This window comes from Balaenoptera acutorostrata, chromosome 6 (assembly GCF_949987535.1).
Source record: "Balaenoptera acutorostrata chromosome 6, mBalAcu1.1, whole genome shotgun sequence".
In the NCBI taxonomy this organism is placed as follows: Eukaryota; Metazoa; Chordata; class Mammalia; order Artiodactyla; family Balaenopteridae; genus Balaenoptera; species Balaenoptera acutorostrata.
The window spans coordinates 26,726,366-26,749,041 of NC_080069.1; the positions used below are offsets into that span (position 1 = coordinate 26,726,366).

At 37.7% G+C, this 22,676-nt stretch overlaps 1 protein-coding gene across 1 annotated transcript in view; it reads right to left on the reverse strand.

The window, feature by feature from the left end:
- LOC130708402 (serine/threonine-protein kinase MRCK alpha-like) overlaps positions 1–17,504 on the reverse strand; it is a 63,029-nt gene extending 45,525 nt beyond the window's left edge. The window contains exons 1-5 of the mRNA XM_057548369.1: positions 17,434–17,504; positions 14,504–14,597; positions 13,998–14,128; positions 12,299–12,363; positions 9,479–9,555 (exon numbers count right to left, since the gene is read on the reverse strand). Of these exons, the coding sequence (XP_057404352.1) occupies positions 9,479–9,555; positions 12,299–12,363; positions 13,998–14,128; positions 14,504–14,597; positions 17,434–17,504 (438 nt within the window). The remainder of the gene's footprint in view (positions 1–9,478; positions 9,556–12,298; positions 12,364–13,997; positions 14,129–14,503; positions 14,598–17,433) is intronic.
- Positions 17,505–22,676: the final 5,172 nt, after the last annotated feature.

A 22,676-nucleotide genomic window follows, 5' to 3' on the forward strand; every position in this document is an offset into this window, starting at 1 on the left:
CTAAAGTCAAACTTTGTGTATCAGGGATAATACCAAATTAGTCATGCTGTGTTATTCTTTTTATATATAACTGGATTCCATTTAGCAATGTTTTTTAAAGAATTCATTATGTTCAGCATTTCATGGGAATTCCCACTGTAGAGCTAAGAGTGTACAAAAGATCAGATTTGGTATGTGTTTTATGAAGATGTTCTACCACTGGGCAATAACGATGAAATATACTGAAAACAATGTATATAATCTTTGAAGTGGTCCAAGGAATGTCATTGCTAGCAGCACAGATAAAGCCATACATGTTCTTGTTAAAATTCAAACTACAGTTCAAAGAATGCTTCTGTATTTTCAGCCCAAAGCCTGGATTGTGTACCTTTGTCTTTAACAGCCATAGGAACATTGTTATCCTAGCCTTACCCTCAATAATCTTTTAAATCAGTGGCTAAAAATTAAAGCTCTGTTTTCAGTTAAGACAAAACCTTTATTTTTCACAACAGGTATAAAACCAACAATATACTCATTAATGTCAAAAGAAGAATTCTGTATGTTCACAAGTAAGATGAGACTACAATCTTCCCTTCTAATATTGTCCTCATCGGGTTTTGGTATCAGGTTACAGGAGCCACATACAATAATTTGGAGAGTGTCTTAGTCAACTACAGCTGCCAAAACAAAATACCATGGACTAGGTGACTAAACAACAGGGATTTATTTCTCTTCGTTCTAGAGGCTGGAAGTTTCAGATCAGGGTGCCACCGTGGTTGGTTTCTGGTGAGAATTTTCTTTCTAGTTTGCAGACAGCCGACTCCTCACTATGCCCTCACGTGGAAGAGGCCACCAATACTATCAGACTAGGGTCTCACCCTTATGATCTCATTTAACCTTAATTACCTCCTAAAAACTCTATCTCCAAATACAGTCACACTGGGGATCAGGGTTTCAATATGAGAATTTAGCAGGAGACAAAATTCATTTCATAGTTTGCTGCCCCACAAAATTCATGTCCTTCTCATATGAAAAATACATTCATTCCAGCACAACAGTCACGAAGTCTTAACTCATTTCAGCATCATCCCTAGTGCCTGAAGTCCAAAGTCTCATCTAAATATCTAAATCAAGTATGTTTGAAATTTGAGGTACAGTTCATCCTGAGGCAAACTTCCTCTCCAAGCTGTGAATCTATAAAACCAAACATATTATGTGCTTCCAAAATACAATGTTGGGACAGGCATAGGATAGACTTTCCTACTCCATGAGGGAGAAATAGGAGAGAAGGAAGGGGTGGCAGGTCCCAAGCAAGTTCAAAACATAGCAAGGCAGACTCCATTAGATCTTAAGGCTCCAGAAGAATCCTCTTTGCCTCAATGTCCTACCTTCCTGGCCCACCGAGGTGGCAGCATCACCCTCACCCCCCACTCCTCTGTGGGGTGACCCTGCCCCTTCAGCTAGATGGGACCTGCCCACATGGCTTTCTACAGAAGCTCTGCCTCTGAAACAGAGGAGCAAATAGTTTTGTCCCCTGGGGCTATGATGTGAGTGGCAGCCCTCATGATCTCTGAATTGCCTTTCGGGTCATTCTTGCCTTTCCTTTAAGAATAGTGCAAGTTCACAGCCACATAGCTCTAGGTCCTCTTCTGTAGAACCCAAGAAGTCTGACAGCTTTCCTTCATTCTCCCTGGCTTTCTCTGTCCCCTTTACTTCAAACTGGCAGTGTCTCTGCTGGTTTAATGCCATCTCTATTCCTGGCCTCTGCTGAGATGACTCATTAAATCCCTGTGTCATACCCGTGATCTTGTTATCAAGTGGCTGTTCAGCCACACCCTCAGTGTTCTCTTCAGAACAAGCTTTCTTTTTTTGCAATATGATTGGGTTGAGAGTTTTCTAAATTTCTAATTTCTGGTTCCTTTTTGCTTAATAATTCCTTCTTCAATTCATATCTCTCCTCTTGCATTTTACTGTAAGCAGTAAGGCGAACCCAAGCCACACCTTCAATACTTTGCTTAGAAATCTCATTTGCTAAATATCCAATCTCATTGCTTGCAAGTTCTACCTTCCACAAAACACTAGAACACCCTTCAGCCAAGTTCTTTGCCACTTTATAACAAGGATCACCTTTCCTCCAATTTCCAATAAGCTCTTCCTCATTTCCATTTGAATGGCCCTGAACATCTACACTCCACCAATATTCTGTTCATGAATATTTATATATTTTTCTAAGTAGATGGAGGCTTTCTCTCCACCTCTCCCTTTTTCTTTTTGAGCTGTCAGCAGAATCACCTTTAATGTCCATATTTCTACCAACAATCCCTTCATAGCAATCTGGGCTTTTCCTAACATGCACCTCAAAACTCTCCCATCCCCTCTCCTTTACAGTTCCAAAGCCGTCCACATTTGTAGGTATTTGTTACAGCAGCACTTCTCTTCTAAGCACCAAAATCTGCCTTAGTGTTCTCGAGAGGAACAGAAACACCAGGAATGTATATCAGTATCTGTATCTATATATCTATATCTCCTATTGGTTATGTTTCATAATCATGTGAGCCAATTCTTTTTAATATCTGTATCTTTTTATGTATCCTTATGTATGTGTGTATATATATATATATATATGTTTTTGTCTTATATAAATATATATTTATATGTATATTTTATATATATTTATTTATTGTAAGGAATTGGTTCACATGATTATGCAGACTTAGAAATCTCAAGACCTGAAGTCAACAAGCTGGAGCCCCAAAAGAGTCAATGATGTAGTTCGAGTCAAATCTGAAGGCCTGGGAACCAGGAGAGCTGATGGTGTAAGTTCCAGTCCAAAAGCCAGCAGGCTTTTAGACCCAAGAAGAGCCAAAGTTCCAGTTCAAATCCAGAGGCAGGAAAAGACTGATGTCCCAGCTCAGTAGTCAACCAGAAGAAGTGATTCTCTGGAGGGTTAGTCTTTGTGACCTATTCATGTCTTCAACTGATTAGATGAGGCCCACTCACATTGGGGAGAGCAATCTTCTTTACTTAGTCCCTCAATTTATATGTTCATCTTATCCAAAAATACAGTCACAAACACACTCGAATAATGTTTGGCCAAATGTCTGAGCACCCTGTGGCCTACTCAAATAGATTTCAATAGTTATCTTTAACTATCTGCCCCAGATATAATGCCTGTTTTATCATTTTTCGTATTGGTTTTATGTGTCTTTGTTTGTTTCTTAATGAACCATGTCACACTTTTGTCAATTTTGTTAGTTTTATCAAGGTTGAAACTATTGGCTTTACTGTTCCATTCTATTTTATGTTACTTTTTTACTTCATTATTTTTTTTACTTTTGCCTGCCACCTTCTTTGGGTATAAATTGCTTTTCTTTTTGTAACTTCTTAAAATGGATGCTTAGCCCATTAACTTTTCAGGCTTTCTTCTTGTCTAGCTTATGTACATAAGGGTATAAATTTTTTCTAAATACTGCTTTAGCTGCATTCCACAAGTGTTGATATGTAGTATTTTATTACTGACTTCAAACTATTTTCTAATATCCATTAGAATTTCTCCTTTGATTCATAGTTTACTTAAAAAGGTATTTCTTGATTTACATTAGGAATTTAACATATATTTTAAAATATTGATTTATAACTTAGCTTTCTCATGGTCAGAGAGCATACTTTCCATGAGTCCAATCCATTTACATTTGTTGTTGAGTCTTAGTTTGTGGTCCATCTGCTTATTTTTGTTAATGTTTTTGTGATTTTAAAGAGAAAATGCATTCAGCATGTGTTATGTGAACTGTTCTATATTTGTCCACTTTCCATATTTGTCCACTTTTGTTAATCATTTTATTCAAATATTGTCTGTCAATTACTGAGAAATGTGTGTTCAGATCTTCCACTATAGTTGTCAGTTTGTCTATTTCTTCTTGTAGTTCTGTCAAATTCCATATTATTTATATTTAGACTACATTATATGGTCAATATATATTTAAGATTAGTGTGACTTCCAGGTAAAATAACCTTTATTATATAATTGACTTGCTTTACCTACAATAATTTTTTTTGCTTTAGATTTTATTTTATCTGATATTTATGTAACTTGTTTTAGCTAATGTTTAGATATTAATGCTTTCTGTATACTTATGTTTTACATGTTTCCCTTATGGACAGTATATGTTAGATTTTATTTTTATCTAGTCTGACAATCTTTATTTTTTCACTGGAGTAATTTTCTTCCCTTTTAATCATTTTAGTTACTGACTTACTGAGATTTATTTCTATCATCTTAGTTTGTGCTATTTGTCCCATCTATTCCTTGTTTCTTTTCCTCTCCTTTCTTGTCTTGTTAGATTAGCCAAATATGGTTATAATTACTTTTTCACCTTTGAACTTGTTAATACTGTTCCTATCCTATTTGTAGTTTCCCTAGAAATTAAAGCATGTACAATTAACTCCACAAATCTGAATTTAATCAAATCCTTACCCTCCTCCTGAGCAATACATGGATCTTGGAACACTTTCAATTCATTTACCCCTCTTTTGAATTAAATGTTATTATCTCCATTTGAAAGTCCATCTTGGTTTGTTTTTTAATTCTGTAGAGATTATCACTGTTTTATTCAGTCAATGCTAATTTACATTTGCTTATATATTTACCACTTTCTTTGTTCTTTTTTCCTTTCCTATCTTAGACCTACCATTTGGGATCAGTTTCCTACTGCCTAAACTACACTCTTTAGAATTTCCTTTAATGAGATTTTGTTGCTGACAGATCCTCTTCTCTTAATTTTCATTTATCTGTAAATAAAAAATTCATCCTCATTTTTGATAGCTAGGTTTACAGTTATTTTCTTATAGTACATTGAATATATCTTTCCTCCTCTAGCTTCTGTTGAAATTTTTAAGAATTCAGCTATCATTCCCTCTGTTATTATTTTTAGGGTAATCAATCTTTTTTCTCTGGATGACTTAAAGATTTTGTTCTTCATCATTTTCTGCAGCTCTACAATGTATCTAGACATGAATATATTCTCCTTTATCATGCTTGGAATTTCTAAGCTTCTTGCGTCTGTGGATCTAGTCTTGAGTCTGAAAAAGTCTCCGCTATGACATTTTTAACTATTGCTCTGCTCTCTCTACTCACCTTTCAGGACTTGAGCCAACTGCTGGGAATTTCTCACTTAATTCCTACAATTTTTATCCTCTCTGCTGTATTTTCTCTTTTCTCTCTCCATTTTGTTCTGGTTTGTCTTTTAATTCACAAATTCTCCCTTCCACTGTCTTCATTTTGCTTCCAGTTATGTCCACTGATTCTTTTTTTAAATATGCCATGCCATATTTTATTATTGCTTCCCTGAATTTATTTCCAAGTTTATCATTGACCATATTTTACAACTTCTAAGATGCACATTTTTTTTTACATTTTAACATCTTTGAAATAGAGATATTTCTGAAAATCACTATTATTTTACAATTATCATCAGCCAAAAAAGCAACCAAATCATTTTGTGCACAAAACTGAACCTACAAATTGGTATAAAAGGAACAAAAGCATTTGTAAGATTGGTAACTATGAACCAGGTACAAGAGCTTCTTAAAATTTTTCTCCCATAAATATAAGAGATGCAGAACAGGAGCTGAAACTACAGCCACCATTTGATTAAGCTTCAATAAACTACGGCATTCTCCAATATCTATGTGCTTTTGCACAGGGCAAGTAGGTGATTAAAAGAGATTGAAAAAGACAACCAGCCCTGCATTTTTCAAATCTTTGCACTACCCTCTTCAACTGCCCCCAGGACATTGGTATTGCTTTTGCTTTACTATTTGCATTAGTTTTCTATTGCTGAGTAACCATTTACCACAAACGTGGCACCTTGAAACAATACCCATTTATTATCTCACAGTCATGCATGTCAAGAATCTGGGCTTGACCCAGCTCCCAGAGAAATGGAAATAAGAACACAAATAAACAAATGGGACCTAATGAAACTTAAAAGCTTTTGCACAGCAAAGGAAACCATAAACAAGACCAAAAGACAACCCTCAGAATGGGAGAAAATATTTGCAAATGAAGCAACTGACAAAGGATTAATCTCCAAGATTTACAAGCAGCTCATGCAGCTCAATAACAAAAAAACGAACAACCCAATCCAAAAATGGGCAGAAGATCTAAATAGACATTTCTCCAAAGAAGATATACAGATGGCCTACAGACACATGAAAGAATGCTCAACATCATTAATCATTAGAGAAATGCAAATCAAAACTACAATGAGATATCATCTCACACCGGTCAGAATGGCCATCATCAAAAAATCTAGAAACAATAAATGCTGGAGAGAGTGTGGAGGAAAGGGAACACTCTTGCACTGTTGGTGGGAATGTAAATTGATACAGCCACTATGGAGAACAGTATGGAGGTTCCTTAAAAAACTACAAATAGAACTACCATACGACCCAGCAATCCCACTACTGGGCATATACCCTGAGAAAACCATAGGTCAAAAAGAGTCATGTACCAAAATGTTCACTGCAGCTCTATTTACAATAGCCAGGACATGGAAGCAACCTAAATGTCCATCGACAGATGAATGGATAAAGAAGATGTGGCACATATATACAATGGAATATTACTCAGCCATAAAAAGAAATGAAATGGAGGTATTTGTAATGAGGTGGATGGAGTTAGAGTCTATCATACAGAGTGAAGTAAGTCAGAAAGAGAAAAACAAATACAGTATGCTAACACATATATATGGAATCTAAGGGAAAAAAAAAAAAAAAGGCCATGAAGAACCTAGTGGCAAGACGGGAATAAAGACACAGACCTACTAGAAAATGGACTTGAGGATATGGGGAGGGGGTGGGGTGAGATGTGACAGGGTAAGAGAGTGTCATGGACATATATACACTACCAAATGTAAAATAGATAGCTAGTGGGAAGCAGCCGCATAGCACAGGGAGATCAGCTCGGTGCTTTGTGACCACCTAGAGGGGTGGGATGGGGAGGGTGGGAGGGAGGGAGATGCAAGAGGGAAGAGAAATGGGAACATATTGTATATGTATAACTGATTCACTTTGTTATAAAGCGGATGCTAACGCACTATTGTAAGGCAATTATACTTCAATAAAGATGTTTAAAAAAAAAAAAAAAAAAAAAAGAATCTGGGCTTGGCATGGCTGGGTAATCTGCTCAGAGTCTCACAAGGCTGAAATCAAAGTATCAGAAAGGCTGGTTTCCCATTTGAGGTTTGGGGTCCTCTTTCCAGTTCATGTGGCTGTTAGCAGAACTCATTTCCTTGCAGCTATAAAACTCACGGGGGCTGCATTTTCAAGGTCAGCATAATAGCATCTCTCTGACACTCAACCTTCTTGTAAAGAGTTCACCTTATTATGTCTGGTCCACCTAGCATAGTCTCCCTTTTCATTAACTCAAAGTCAACTGATGAGTAACCTAATGATAAGAATGATATTCTATCATTTTCACTGATCCTCCCCACACTCAAGGGGAGGGGATTTTACAGGGTATGTACAGCAGGTGGCAAAAACTAATTCTAAAGGTCAATTCAAATTCTGCCTACCAGACTACCCCAAAGAGAAGGCCTCAGGGCTTCCATCTGGCTCTTCTTACCATAATAGGCCTCCCTCACTCCCCAGACTGCAGAGATCATGCATGGATCATACCAGTTTTTTAGTATATTTATTCAAATTATATATTCAGTAACCACAGGTTAGATTCACGGTCCCTTGGAGTCCACTGAGACACAGTCCCAGCCCAAAATGTCATTTACCTCCTGTATGATATAGCTCCAGGCTGACTTGTGGACATTGGTGGTGCTTTGTGTCCCAGAAATTAGCATTGACAAAGAGCCAGTGTTTACCATCTCTGAAAAGTCTGGTGTTTCCTTTTGCCTAGTGCACAACGATTCTGTAATTGCCTGCAGAGCCCTTCCTTCCAGCAGCAGTGGGTCCTGGTCCGCAGTCTCCTTCTACACTCTGTGAACCAGCCCCATCTTCTAAGCTTCTAGGTTCTTAAACCCCAACCCCTTCCTTTTGTTTTTCAAGCTCCAGAGATGGTAGCTTCTCCTGCCTCTGTGTCACCTCACCGTTTGCTTTTTGCATTTTTAGTCCTCCAATGTCTGTTTAACCAATTCTCTGTTTTAAAATAAAGGAATGAACCCAGAGGACATTATGCTAAGTGAAATAAGCCAGTCACAGAAGGACAAATACTGCATGATTCCACTTATAAGAAGAATCTAAAATAGTCAGACTCATAGAAGCAGAGAGTGGAATGGTGAATGTCAGTGACTGCGGGGAGAGGAAAATGGGGAAATGTCTGTCAGTGAGTGCAAAGTTTCAGTTACGCAAGATGAATAAATTCTAGAGATCTGCTGTACAACGTTGTGCCGATAGTTAACCATACGGTTAAATGCACTTAAGAACTTGTTAAAAGGGTTTATGTTAAGCGTTCTTACAGGAATTCCCTGGCAGTCAAGTGGTTAGGACTCTGAGCTTCCACTGCTGGGGCCCAGGGTTCAATCCCTGGTTGGGGAACTAAGACCCTGCATGCCACACAGCAAAGAAGCATAAAAAACAAACAAACAAAAACAGTGTTCTTACAACAACAAAGAAGAAGCACAAGGAAATTTTTGGAGGTAATTGATATATCTATTACTTTGTGGTGATGGTTTCATGGGTGTATGTGTATGTACAAAGTCATCAAACTATATACGTTAAATATGTACATCAGTTGTATATCAACTGCACCTAAATAAAGCTTTTCAAAAGAAATAGATAAAATAAAATGTCTCCATTAAAATAACTGTTACAGTTCCTATTTTTCTGACTGGAGCCAGACGTATATCCAAGGGTTCCTCAATAATAGAATGGGTAAATAAACTACAATATATTCATATAATGGACCATCATATATATTGAAATACAGTTGAACATATTATTGCTGCACATGGATGAAACTCACCCATGCTGCGACACAAAAGGACATATACAGTATGATTCCACTTACATACATTCTAAAATTAAATCCTCTTGTGTAGGGATGCATACATCGTGTGTAAAAACATAACAAAAACAAGGACGTCCTTACCATGAGCAGCAGAGTAGCAGTTGCCCACAGCAGAGAGGGAGGGCTTGCTACCAACTAGAAGGGCACACTTCTGGGGCATCAGTCGTGTTTCCTGTCTTCACCTGAGTGCGGACTATAGAGGTGTTTTTTACACTTTGCTGTACGTGTGTCATAGTTCACAGTGTAAAATATTTTGTTTGTTATTTTAATTCTAATACAGATGACCTTGTAACTTACATAAACTTGCAGCCTTACTTTCCATGAAAACTGTTTCTTTCCTATGTGCTTATATCAAGACTTCAGGCCTCTCTCAGGGAATAATATTAAAAACAGTTTTATTGCAAGAAGAAAGTGCCACTCTGAGCACATCAGTGACTGCTGAAGTGGCTGTAGAACATACTCAAGAAGTTTAGTACTTACTTCACACTGAGCCACGGCATAGGTAGTTGTATTAAAACGTGCCAAGGAAGATGAACTTGGGTCTGGTAGCACTAAACCTGGAACACAACAGCAAACATTTATTAAACTCAGAAAATTGAAACTAACGTTCATGCCTTTTTGGACCTTAATCTCTTTAAAATTGTTCTCAAACCATATTTTCAGAGGTAATCTGATCTATCATCTATATATACTTAAGTCAAAGGATGTTTATATTTATTTGTGTATGTTAAGTACATTTAATATGTCTAAGCATTCTGCATCTCAAACGAAACAATAATTTTTAGCAAATTTATGGTAAACTTATCATGGAAGTATATAAATAAATTATATAAGTTTTCATGAATTAACTCCTGTGTGTCAAATCACAGCTTTCTTTTCCCTAATAGTATTAGGTTTATATAGAACTTGAAACAATTTTAGAAGCCCCAAGGGGATTTCAGCAATATGGTGATGCCAATGATGGCTGCTTTTCCTATGCTAGTTTCTCCCCACTTCAGGAATCAATTTCAAATGATTCCTCTTAGGTACCTAGTACAATTACCCCTCAGTATCCAGAGGAGATTCATTACAGTACCCACTGCAGATACCAAAATCCTCTGATGCTCAAGTTCTTTATATAAAATGATGTAGTATTTACATATAACCTACCCACATCCTCCTGTATACTTTAAATCATCTCTAGAATACTCATAGTACCTAATACAATGTAAATGTTATGTAAATAGTTGCTGGCAGGTGGCAAATTCAACGTAAATTCTATGTAAATAGTTGCTGGTGCATGGCAAATTCAAGTTTTCCTTTTTGGAACTTTCTGGAATTTTTTAATTTAATGTTTTTGATCTGAGTTGGTTGAATCCACAGATGCGAAACCCGCAGATATGGAGGGTCAAATGTATGCATTTCTTTGCCTAAGTTTCTATAAGAAGAACACAGGCAGACATAAAACAAATATTAATTATACTTAAAACTTTTATCATATTGTCAAGGCTTTGTTTATTTAGACAGAATAAAGTATCCAACTACAAGGTTTTTTTCCTTAAAGGAACTTTAAAGAAATTCCATGCATTATCATTTAGCAATTTTACTAACTTTAAATATATTCAAAATGAAGTCTTATTGTAAGATTATAATTTTACTTAAATATGAGAGAAGAAAAAGCACGAATTCAGACTTTCTCTAACAAGCATACCTTTAGCAACTGACATTGCCAGGAGTATGAATTTTCCAGCTATAAATCACTAAACCCAATTGCTTAATACTCAAACAAGGAAAGGTGTTCAGAAATGCCACATAATACCGCACAAAGATATTATTGCTCTGCAGCATTTAGAGAAAAACTAATGGTAAAAATAAAATTCCAGGATAAAAATGTTAACTTGATAAAGTATTGTGATTATATAGATATATAGAGATATATATAGATAGATAGATATGTAGTCTTTCTCTTTTAGGTTCCTTCTAAAAATTGTCAAACCTATCATTACTCCCACCTATCAATGTTTTGTTATCCAAAGTACCCCATCCGCTGGTGCTGTGTAGTGAGCGATACTCTGGCCTTGACTTCTTTGCTGCAGCCTGAGCCCCGGAAGCACCACCACCTGAGCACGCTACATCACTTACCCTACATTCAGTGCTTCCTACGCCTCTCTTGAATTAGAACCTGTCTTGGTTCTCATCTTTGCAAGGGGACTCAAGTTCTCTTTAATTGTTTCTTCTATTGCCCATAAAAAAGTCCACTCACAACTATTTATTGGACAAATATTTACTTCCAGAGTTTGCCTATCCTGAATTCCTTATGAGCCTACTCTCTCCCTTCCAGAATATTCATCAGCTGGCACAGGCCCAGAGTCATGGGACTCTAATCCAGGCCAATGTGAGCCAAAAAACTGGGGCATGAAAGGAAAGGGGAACTCAGACAGGTAGAAGCTCCACTAACTCATTTGCATAAGAAATGGCTTCTGTTAAGACAATAAAATATCCCTTCAGTTAAAAGTAACATCCAGAGTTTTTTTAAAAAATTAAATTCTCATATTATTAATATCCTCATAATGAGAAAAACTTAAGAAACCCATGTACTGAAAAGGGTGACACATTCTTAGCTTCCAGAGTCATGGGCAAATGTCAGGAAATCTTAGTGGAGAACAAAAAGGTTAAGAGATAGTTGAAAATGGCTTAAAGCGGGATCGCGGAGGATGAAGAGCGGAGGAGGATGAGGGGCATCGTGATGCAAGTCTGAGGGAGTGTCCCATGACGTCTCCGCAGCTGCGCTTTGCCGTATCCCACTCTGCCTCTTACAGCTCTGAACACACGGACCCGTGTTGCCTCGACTCTGTCCAATTTGAACAACAGCCGACTTCCCCATCGCCAGAGTGGTTTGCCTCATGCTGCAACACATGGGAGCATTCCAAAACTGGGAAGTGATTGGTATGAATTGAAAACTTTTACCAATGACAAACATGTTTTATGAAATATTTCGTCATGCTGAAAAAAAGGTAGTTCCAGTTAAGCATAATATTTTGCTTTCTTTGTGATAGAAAAATCTCTAAATTGTATAAAATAAAACCCAACAAAATGGCTCTTCGAATATTTTACCAAATGAGAGTAGAAACACACACACACACACACACACACACACACACACAGTAACCTTGGGCTCTAAGCTGGCTTCCAAGAGCTAATCTCCCACCTTCATAGTAACCTGGCTCCCTTGTAGCCAGCTGGGCCCATGGACGTGTAGCGCAATAGGTCCTGATTTAGGCAACACTGAGCCCCATACCCTTTTAGGTCTGAGTTCCTCACCCTTATTCAGGTGTTCAATTTCTAACCACAGGTCAGATTGGTACTTCTCTCTGGCTTTCATTTTACTAAAAGAGGCAGAAAGAAGGGAAGACATCATTAAGTGCTAAGTGCAAGAGACTGACCTATAATTGGATCCCACATAACTGGAATGTGGGGCTAATACAGTTAGTCTTCAGTCAAGCTGAACGTCTTACAACATTCCAAATAACATTCCTTGTTTCATAAGGAACCCAAATAATGGAGCAAATAAATGTGTATATTTATTAACTTTCAATCTGATTTACATGCCTACTTTTGAGCAGATATGAGAACTGAGATGCCCTAAGCATAAGATGAAATAACATGTTTATTGTGGACGATTACACAGATGTTATTTGATAGCTCTTTACACTGTATCATTCACACAATGAGAAATGTCTTTTCCTTTTCATGTTTAATAAAGTATACTGGTCTTATAACTGGATCATTTGCAGCATATAAAGCTTTTGGCTTTAAATAATTCAACTTCTTGCACTGAAGTTGATCCACATGTTAACGATTACAGTTAAGTGAATAAGGCTTTAGGCATGAAAGTGGCCCTCAGAGGCTTATGTTTCTTCTCATCTCACTAAAATGACTCTTTTGGAGCATGTTTATATAAGAAATGGATGTCATATATAGTTTTTCACACTGGTTTGAATTTTCTTTCTTTTCTTCCTTTTACTCTGATGTATTCATTAGCTATGTTTATTGTCTATTTGTATGATTATCATCTACAGTGTTGGAGTTTAATTTGCTCTATTTTTGTGGTAAGAATGAAACAAACTGCTTCACTAACCAGCAAACAGAATGGAGAGAGGAGCCCTTTAAAAAATATACATGTTGCAATATACAAGTTACAAGCTATAATTAAAAATATGAGAAAACCAACCTCAGTAGACCCTTTAGAAGTTAAAGGTCTATGGGAAATAGGCCACATTTTGAGTTTACCTCATTCTATTTTCATTCAAAAATTTTTTTCCTACATATACGAGGTGTTTCTTACTAGAGGATTTTGGGTGCCTGTGAATCAAGGAAATTTTGCAAATAAGGAGAAAACAACAGAAACTTCATTCACAGATGATTCAGTTTTCAGTATTATTGATACCATTTTGTAGAGATGCCAGAATCAATTAAAGCCTGTTGAAAGTACATATGTTATGGGCTTCCCTGGTGGCGCAGTGGTTGAGAATCTGCCTGCTAATGCAGGGGACACGGGTTCGAGCCCTGGTCTGGGAAGATCCCACATGCCACGGAGCAGCTGGGCCCGTGAGCCACAATTGCTGAGCCTGCGCGTCTGGAGCCTGTGCCCCGCGACGGGAGGGGCCGCGATAGAGAAAGGCCCGCGCACCGCGATGAAGAGTGGCCCCCGCTTGCCGCAACTGGAGAAAGCCCTCGCACGAACCGAAGACCCAACACAGCCAAAAATAAATAAATAAATAAATAAATAAAATAAGAAAATCCTTTAAAAAAAAAAAAAAAAAAGAAAGTACATATGTTAAAAGTAACTAATTGCTTTCAAATTTTCATTACTTTTCATTTCATAGAAAAAAACTATTCTTTAAAAAAAAAACACTAAACTTTATGTCATAGGAAGAAACTAAACACATAACTATGCTTTAAGTACTTTGCAACCAGATTATAAATAAGTCGTTTTAAAAATGGTGTCAGTCGGTCTCACCAGTTTAGAGTGCTTGGAGCAGCCTCTGGGAGGATCTTTCTGGAAATTCGCTCTCTGTCGAAAGCCAGCTCCAACTTAAGCATAGCTGACATATCCAGTTTATCAAATCGCTCCATTGCCCCTGGCATTTTCTACAAAATCAGATAAGAAGGTTTTGATTTCCATCTTATATTTACAAAATTTTAAATCACTTCTAGAAAAACTTAGAAGGTGCTGGGGACCATTAGTTTTCTTGAATAGTGAATAGAAAAACTGATTGTTAAATTGTATTATTTTCATTAAATTTGGGGATATTATTAAAGATTCATATGAACAGTCTCATTTTTCTGCTTATAACTATGATAGCTGCCTCCCCTCCCAAAAAAGCAGGGCTCATCTCTTATGAAAAGGCATTTTTCAGGTTGAGATCTAGACAAATTGACATTATTCAGCAACTTTATTATCATCATTTTTAGCTTTCCTTTTTTCCATTCTATGAGTCTTCCTGGGCTGTGACTGACACTCACTCTTGCTCCTTTAACCAAGCTGGAATTTCGTAAAGACTCCACTTCTTTGGTTTTTTCTAAGATCAAGTCCTGGGCATCCTTTTCATCCTTGATGCTGCAATATAGAAAGAAAAAACAGATATAAAATGCAAACATGGAAAAAAATTAATCAACCTAAATGAGGATATGAGAAAGATACATGACAGCAAATCTTAGCATAAGACTATTTAAGGAGTCATAACAAGTAATTTACGACCAACAGAAAAGAGTAAAAATCTAGAGATGCTACCAAAATATATAGCCCTGGATTTTCACAATGCTCTTAGAAAATGTGAAGTGGCTGGCTGGATTTAAGGAACATTGGACAGGAGTAGACGAATTCCTAGGTTCAGACCATGTAGTTGGGGAAATCATTAATTCAAGGCAAAGACAGTTTTATGGACTTAATTAAGAAATGTCACTATTCCGAACTGTTTATTCTTAATTAGAGATTAATGTAAATATTAATGTAAGCATTGAAAATCTACACTACACCCATCTGTAAAATAGCTTACTGGTAAGCATTACGTACAGTCTACACCACTTATTACTATAACGGCCTTAAGCCTCCATTCCCAGAAGGATTGCTCAGTTAATGAGATGGTTAGTCCCATCACTCCCTAGCAAGTTCTGTGCTGGCAAATAAAAACTCAGGTATAAAAGAGAACGAAAGAAAATTTTAGACATACAAAGAGGTAGAAAGTTTATAACACACAGACTTTTCTGAAAGAATTCTTCCAGGATGTTCTCTAGTGCAAAACAAAAGCTGAATTCAAGAGAGAGGGAAACAGGATACAAGAACAGTGGCAACAACTATAATTGTAACTTATGATTAAGTCTAATATACTGTCAATAAATTATAATCTGGATCTAAAATCCCATATGATATCAGCGTTAGATCTGGAGTGGAACTCTCAGAGTTCTGGGCCAAATGCAGGGAGAACACAAGAGCCCTACTCTCACTGTCTCCACTGGCCATTCAATCTTCGTGAAGCAGCAGTCGTCATAGAATAATGACTCTGCTGGATCAAAATCAACGCCTACCAGTAAATAAGCAAATTCTTTGAGCACCTTAGAAAAGATGTGCCTTATAGAAACAAATTACACAATTTTGAATATTTTTATTGTTAATGAAAACTTAGAGCATCTTGTATCCTTACAGTAAGACGTAATATCACAGATTCTCATATAACTGAACTTGAAAAATACATTTCTTCGAATCTGATCTCCAGAAACTTTGTTAGGCTCAATTATGATGTTTTTGTATTAAGTGTGATTATAGTGGAAATTTTTGAAATAAAGCTGCATCTCACATATACTTACATGTGATACATGATATGAAGGGCTTTCAGGAGAAAAAAATATTTCTTGTGTGGCTTTCCTGCATGTTAATAATCAAAGAAGCAAACTGAGCACAATGCTTGAACAAATTCTTATGGAATTTAAAAGGAAATAACTGCCTACGAACAAATCACAACTTAAAAAGTTTAGGCAAAACACAAGACAAACACAAACCAAAATATGTGCAGGGAAGAAACAACAGTGAAACTAGTATAGGCATTGGGTCACATATTCCTGGGAACCAATTTGGTTCTAGCTTCTAGGATTTATGTGAACCTAAGTATATTAAAAGCATCTCTGGGGACTTCCCTGGTGGCACAGTGATTAAGAATCTGCCTGTCAATGCAGAGCGCACGGGTTTGATCCCTGGTCTGGGAGGATCCCACATGCTGCGGGGCAGCTAAGCCGGTGCGCCACAACTACTGAGCCCACGTGCTGCAACTACTGAAGCCTGAGCACCTGGAGCCCGTGCTCCACAACGAAAGAAGCCACCACAGTGAGAAGCCTGCGCTCTGCAAAGAGGAGTGGCCCCCACTCACAACAATTAGAGAAAGCCCATGTGCAGCAACGAAGACCCAACGCAGCCAAAAAATAAATAAAAATAAGAAATAAAATTTTAAAACAGCATCTCTGAATTAAGACACAAAATGGAGTATTAATATGTATTTAACTGGCAGAGTAGTTAGAAGCATCTGAAATATATACATTCAAAAAATTGTGTGTGTGGGCTTCCCTGGTAGCGCAGTGGTTGAGAATCCGCCTGCCAATGCAGGGGACACGGGTTCGTGCCCCGGTCCAGGAGGATCCCACATGCCACGGAGCAACTAGGCCCGTGAGCCACAGCTGCTGAGCCTGTGCGTCTGGAGCCTGTGCTCCGCGTCTGGAGCCTGTGCAACGGGAGAGGCCGCGACAGTGAGAGGCCCGCGCACCGCGATGAAGAGTGGCCCCCGCTCGCCACAACTGGAGAAAGCCCTCGCACAGAAACGAAGACCCAACACAGCCAAAAAAAAAAAAAAAAAAGAACACTTCTTACATACTCACAGTACAAAAATAAAAACCTGGAAATCCAACATCAACACAACACTATTAACTAAAATATAGCCTATATTTAAATTTTGTTAATTTTCTTTATATATGTGTGTGTGTATATATATATATTTGCACATTGTGGACACACAGCTTTTTTGTTGTTATTGTTAAATACACACCAAAAAAGAGCTTACAGAAATTGTCTTAATTTTTAATCTCAGTCAAAACTTTAGACTTGATAATTCAGGAAAGTGAGCTGAAGAATGTTTAAGAGTAATAAACACATTTAATTTCCTAATTCATTAATTTCATGATGTATTTAAATATAGTGCTACCTGTATTTCAAAGCACCATTTCCTGTTATAATTTGTAAGAAAAGAAAATAGAAATTTAGCTAAAAAAAAAAGTATTCTTTTGAAAGCAGAAGCCCTGAAACCCAGCTCTAAGTATAAACACTATTTAGCATATATTTTTAAAAAGTGTAATTGAGTTATTACTGGTAAATTAATAGGAAAAGAACTGCAGACATGGGCCTTAAGTACCTTCCTGAGGCATTCTGTAGGGGCTTAAAATCATTCACCCTACAGAACAAGGGCGTTCTGTCCTTGCTCATAGTGACACAAACAGTCCCAGGGTTTCCCCTCCTGGAGATCTTGGTGGAGCAGGGAGGCCTGAAAGTCTAGCTCCAAGTCCTGCAACTGTCCAAAGGAGCTGCCAGTGTGAGGCCAACTGCTGCTCCCTGAGGCTGGAAGGGTCCTGCCCCAGGATTCCAAGGAAGGCACTGGCCTCAGTGGCAGTTAAATGAGAAGACCTAACTGTACAGGCTTGATGGGCATCCATGTATAATGGCCCATCCTGTGGGAAAGGAGGAAATCCTTCCCTGGATCATAGGGTGGGAGAAATCCAAAAGGGCATTCTGGTGATGACATTGTGATACTGAATCATTCAACATAGCCTTTGAACTCTGAACTTTCATATACATACATATATATACAAAATATATATGATTTTATATATATATATAGGACAAGCAGAAATCACTCTAAGTCATTTCATAATTTTTTTATTCTGTTTTGTTTTGTTGAGATATTTCCTTTTGGTAACCATTAATTTTGATAAAATTTCAAACTTGCAGAAAAGCTTAAGAATAGACAAAGGCCTCCTGTAAATTCTTTATCAAATTTACCATTTTAAACATTTTGCCCCATTTACTTTACCTCTCTCTTATTCTCTCACTCCATTTGTTTCTTTGTTTTGTTTTGTTTTTTTTCTGAATCATTTGAAAGTAAGTCATAGACATTAAGCTTTATTACCCCTGAAATACTTAAGAATTAGGACACTCCTTACATAATCACAGTACAAAATTAAAAACCTGGAAATTCAACATCAACACAACACTATTAACTAAAATATAGCCTCTATTCAAATTTTAATTGTCCTAATAATGTCCTTTGTAATTATTTTTCTCCAGGTTCAGGATGGAATCCAGGACTGCTAGCTGCATTTAGGTGACATCTTTAATCTGGAGACGTTCCTCAGTTTGTCTTTGTCTTTTATGACTTGGAGGCTTTGACAAATACAGATCAATTATTTTCAGTTTGGTTTCCACATGATTAGATCCATGTTAGCAGCTTGGAGAGGAATTCCATAAAACTGACGTTCTGCCCAACTGCACCCTCTAAGATGGCACAAACTCCAACACCATGCGCCCCAGGGACACTTGATGTCCATTTGTTGGTGATATTAACTTTGGGTAACCAGATTGTTTCTTTACTGTAAATTTTCTGTTCTCCATTTCTAACTAATAAGCTGTTCTGTAGGAAAATATTTCAAAACTAAGCAGTTATCCTGTTCCTCATCAAACTTTCATCCACTGATCATTCTTACCTGAATGTTATTAATATGCTCTGAAGACAGGTTTCCAATGCCATCATTCCCTCTACATTTGTTAATTGGCATTCACTATAAGAAACAGCTTTTCCTTTTCTCTCACTTATTATGTATTCATTAATTTATTTATACCTGAATATACTAATGGGCTCCGATTTCATCTTATTCCTTATTTATTTTGATGCTCAATTGTCTCCTGTATTAGTCAGCTCAGGGTACTATAACAAAATACCATAGGCTGGGTAGCTTAGACAACAGAAATGTCTTTCTCACAGTTCTGGAGGCTACAAGCCCAAGAACAAGGCATCATAAAAGTAGGTGTCACCCTGAGCCTTCTTCTTTTGGCTTGTAGGTGGCTGCTGTCTCACTGTGTGCTCATATGGCCTCTTCTTTGTGTGCGCTTGGAGAGAGAGAGAGCGGTTTTGATGCCTCTTATAAGTGCCTCACTCTCATGACCTCATCAAACCTAGTCACCTCCCAAAGCCCCCACCTCCAAATCCCATCACATTGGAGGTTAGGACTTCAACATATGAATTTAGGAGGGGAAAATATATTGATCCCGTCTGGACAATTATCTCCTATTGGTCAGAGGGAAACACTTCAAGCCGACTCTTCAGTCCTTTTCACAAGCTCCAATATTATTGGAAGGCTTAATTGTTTTCTGGCATAAGATGTACCAAGGTCATCTTGTTCTTTCATTGTCCTAGATATGGAATCAAGAATTTTCCAAGGACCCCTGTTTCTTTTTATGGGGAGTGATATTTAGAAAACAGCACACTATATGTGATGTTTGCTACTGGCTTATTGCTCACTGCTACTGGCTTATCCCTGCTCTCGGTCCTCTCAGCAGAAAGAACTAGGTGAACATGCAGATATATGCACACACATATACATATACGCACACACATGTACGTATACAAACATACATATACACGTACACGTACCACTCAAATACACATACCCATGTACACACACATGCTTGTATGCATACCACACATGCACAAACTTATATATACACACACAGACACAGAGACACAGACATATATACATGTATATAAGCTTTGTAAAAATAATAAAATGAAACACAAAATAGACATTTTAAATCTGATTCCTGAACCTGACACTATCACAGAAGCATATCTCTTAGGAAATGGAGTAGGAGCTAGACAACATGGTGAACAAACCTCATAGAATCAGGAGTCATTGACTCTTACCACACCTGTTCACCTGAGAAGCAGCTGTGAAGCATGCTAAGCAGAGTGGCAGCTGTATCTCTTAGCAATACCTTGAGTCTTAAATGTTCTGTGTTCAAAATCTCTACTCTTATAGTCACAAAGGTCATATTCACATTTACTTTAACGTTGGAATAAATATGGCTATATAACAACAACTCTTAGTCTGTAAAACATAGAGATGAATACCTGTTTTCCTTGGGGACTTTGCTAGTGCAAAGCCTTCATTTGGTTGGGCTCATACTGAATGATGCACAAAGAGGCAAGTAGTGGATCAAGGGAAGGCAAGACTCCATGGGACACAATCTAGTCCCTAAATCTCAACTCTAGACCATGAGGAAATTCTCATTTAAATGAGAATTAAATGCAGTTCATTCAATGCTCTTAGCTATATTAAATTAATAGGTAATATTCTATATTATAAATCTCTTTTATAATGTAATCTTTGAGGGCAGGATTGATACACTCATAGCATTTTAGTGGACCTTCTGAAATTTGCTTCGAGAAGACTGGAAGGCAGTGTGAAAGAATGCTGTATCAAGGCTTGCTGAATGATGGATGTTATCAATGAGACCATCCAGTGTGGGTCAGCTCAGGGACACTCCAGATGATGGTTTCCAAGACAAGAGTAAATAAGGACCAGTTGGTCTGAAAAGTGTAATTGGAAACTGTTCTATATACGTCAAATTGTTTAAGAAAATTAATTAATTCAAGGAAGATAAATGATTATCCGCCACCATATGAAGTTTTGCTTGTTAGTGAGGGATTACACACATACACAACCACACACAATATTATTGAAAAAATTTTAATGATGGTTCTTTCCAGAATACTGTGTTCACTACTACATCTGGATAAGAGGACCTGTGTAGAAATCGTATACAAACTCCTCTAACCTCTTCCAACAAGCTCTAGTTTCTCCCCATTTTAAGCCAAAAAGAAAAATGATAAAACTTCAGCCCTCAGCTAAGTTTACCCCAGAATGACTATAAAATAAGACTAAAATAGCATAAAACAAAAATCCAGGTCTTTGAAGCCATTTGAGGACAGCCAAAGCCACCAAGATACCAGAGTAAAGGGAAATACATAGAGTGGGCCTTATATTCACCACAACCCTTTCCTTCAGAGCATTTGTTAGTTTGCCATTCTGCGCACAGACACAAAACAAAAAATAGCAGCCCAGAGCTTACAGCAATCTCACTGGGCTGCAGGAGCTGATGGCCAAAATTTGAGAAGAAAGGGAACCAAAGAGGACTTGACATTCTGCATGCAACTTCCTTCTGCACAGGGCATTTGATAAATTCTAGGCTGTACGTATGGATCAAAGAAGACAAGCAAAAAAGCAGTTTTAAGAGACTATAAAATGAAAGCAGAGTTTCAGCTGTTTAATAGTGCTGGAGAAATGGAAGTTGGAGTTCAGAGCCTATCAAAGAGCAGAAGTCCTGGTCAACATTCGAGGTTTTCATTTGAGACCTCAGAAAGTCTTCACCATGGGAGTCAGAACAAACTAGAAAATGCCAGCTTTAACAATGTCTGAAATACTATCTGAACTGGATTCAGGTGAACTACCCACTCTCTATCTGCCTACCAGCAGAAAATCCAATCTAAGGAAAGACAGCTTCATCCTGAGCCTCTATAATTGCTTATGAAATTTCTGTTATTTAATGAAAATGCAGTGCACTAAGAATTCCAGAAACATGATCAGGTAAACAAAAATACAAAAGTAAAAACAGACAATAGAGAAAACCCACAGGTAAACCATATCTTGTCATGTCTCCAATCCCGCAGAGGCCAACTGTGAGTCAGAGTTTATTCAGAAATGCACTCGTGAGCAATAATTATGGAAGGGAGGGTACAGGGGCAGTACTGGGAAGAGAGAGAAGTTGAGTCATCATGAAGACCCAATTATAGTTTAACTGACTCCATGGAGAACTCTAGACCAAGAATGGGCTTTCTGAGTTGTGTTAACTTGCGCAAAGATAGGCAGACATTTATGTTCCTGATCAGTCAATGGATGTGGGCTCCCCTAGGATGGTAAGACCTTGGCAAAGTGGTTCTGCATCTACAGCTGAGGCAATCCCTGGAGTTACTGAGAGCTGAAAGCTGTCTGCTGACAGAACTCTGAGCAGTGGAGCCAACAAACGTTTCAGTGAAGAGGGAATGTGGGTACACATCACATGTTCAAGAGGATGTATAAAAGATGAAAGATAGATACAACTAAACTGGGATTTAAAAAAGATGTCGTGTTATTGGGACCTACGAAAAAACAGAAGCCAAGACAAGATTCAATGTGCAAGATATTTATTGGGAGAAACACTTGTAAGAGTGTATTAATCATGTTTGTTATTTTCTATATTTTATGATGCTTTGACATCTTGAGGCCTTATGGACCCAGAGAGAGATTGACCCTTGCAGGGTTAACTAACTCCTAGAGATAGCAAACAACTTGCCTGAAAGCATGCCTCTGATATGCAAACCAACTAATCCAGAGCCTATATTCCCAACTACTTCCTTTATCTAATTCTCACACACACCAAGCCAGTACTCCTCCTGCCCTACATCACCTCCGTGCCAGGTACCAGACAACTAGGGATGACTTTTATAGCCCAGAGTCCACCAAAATCATTCAAACTATCCAATCTTAGACCTGCTCAGATGCTTAG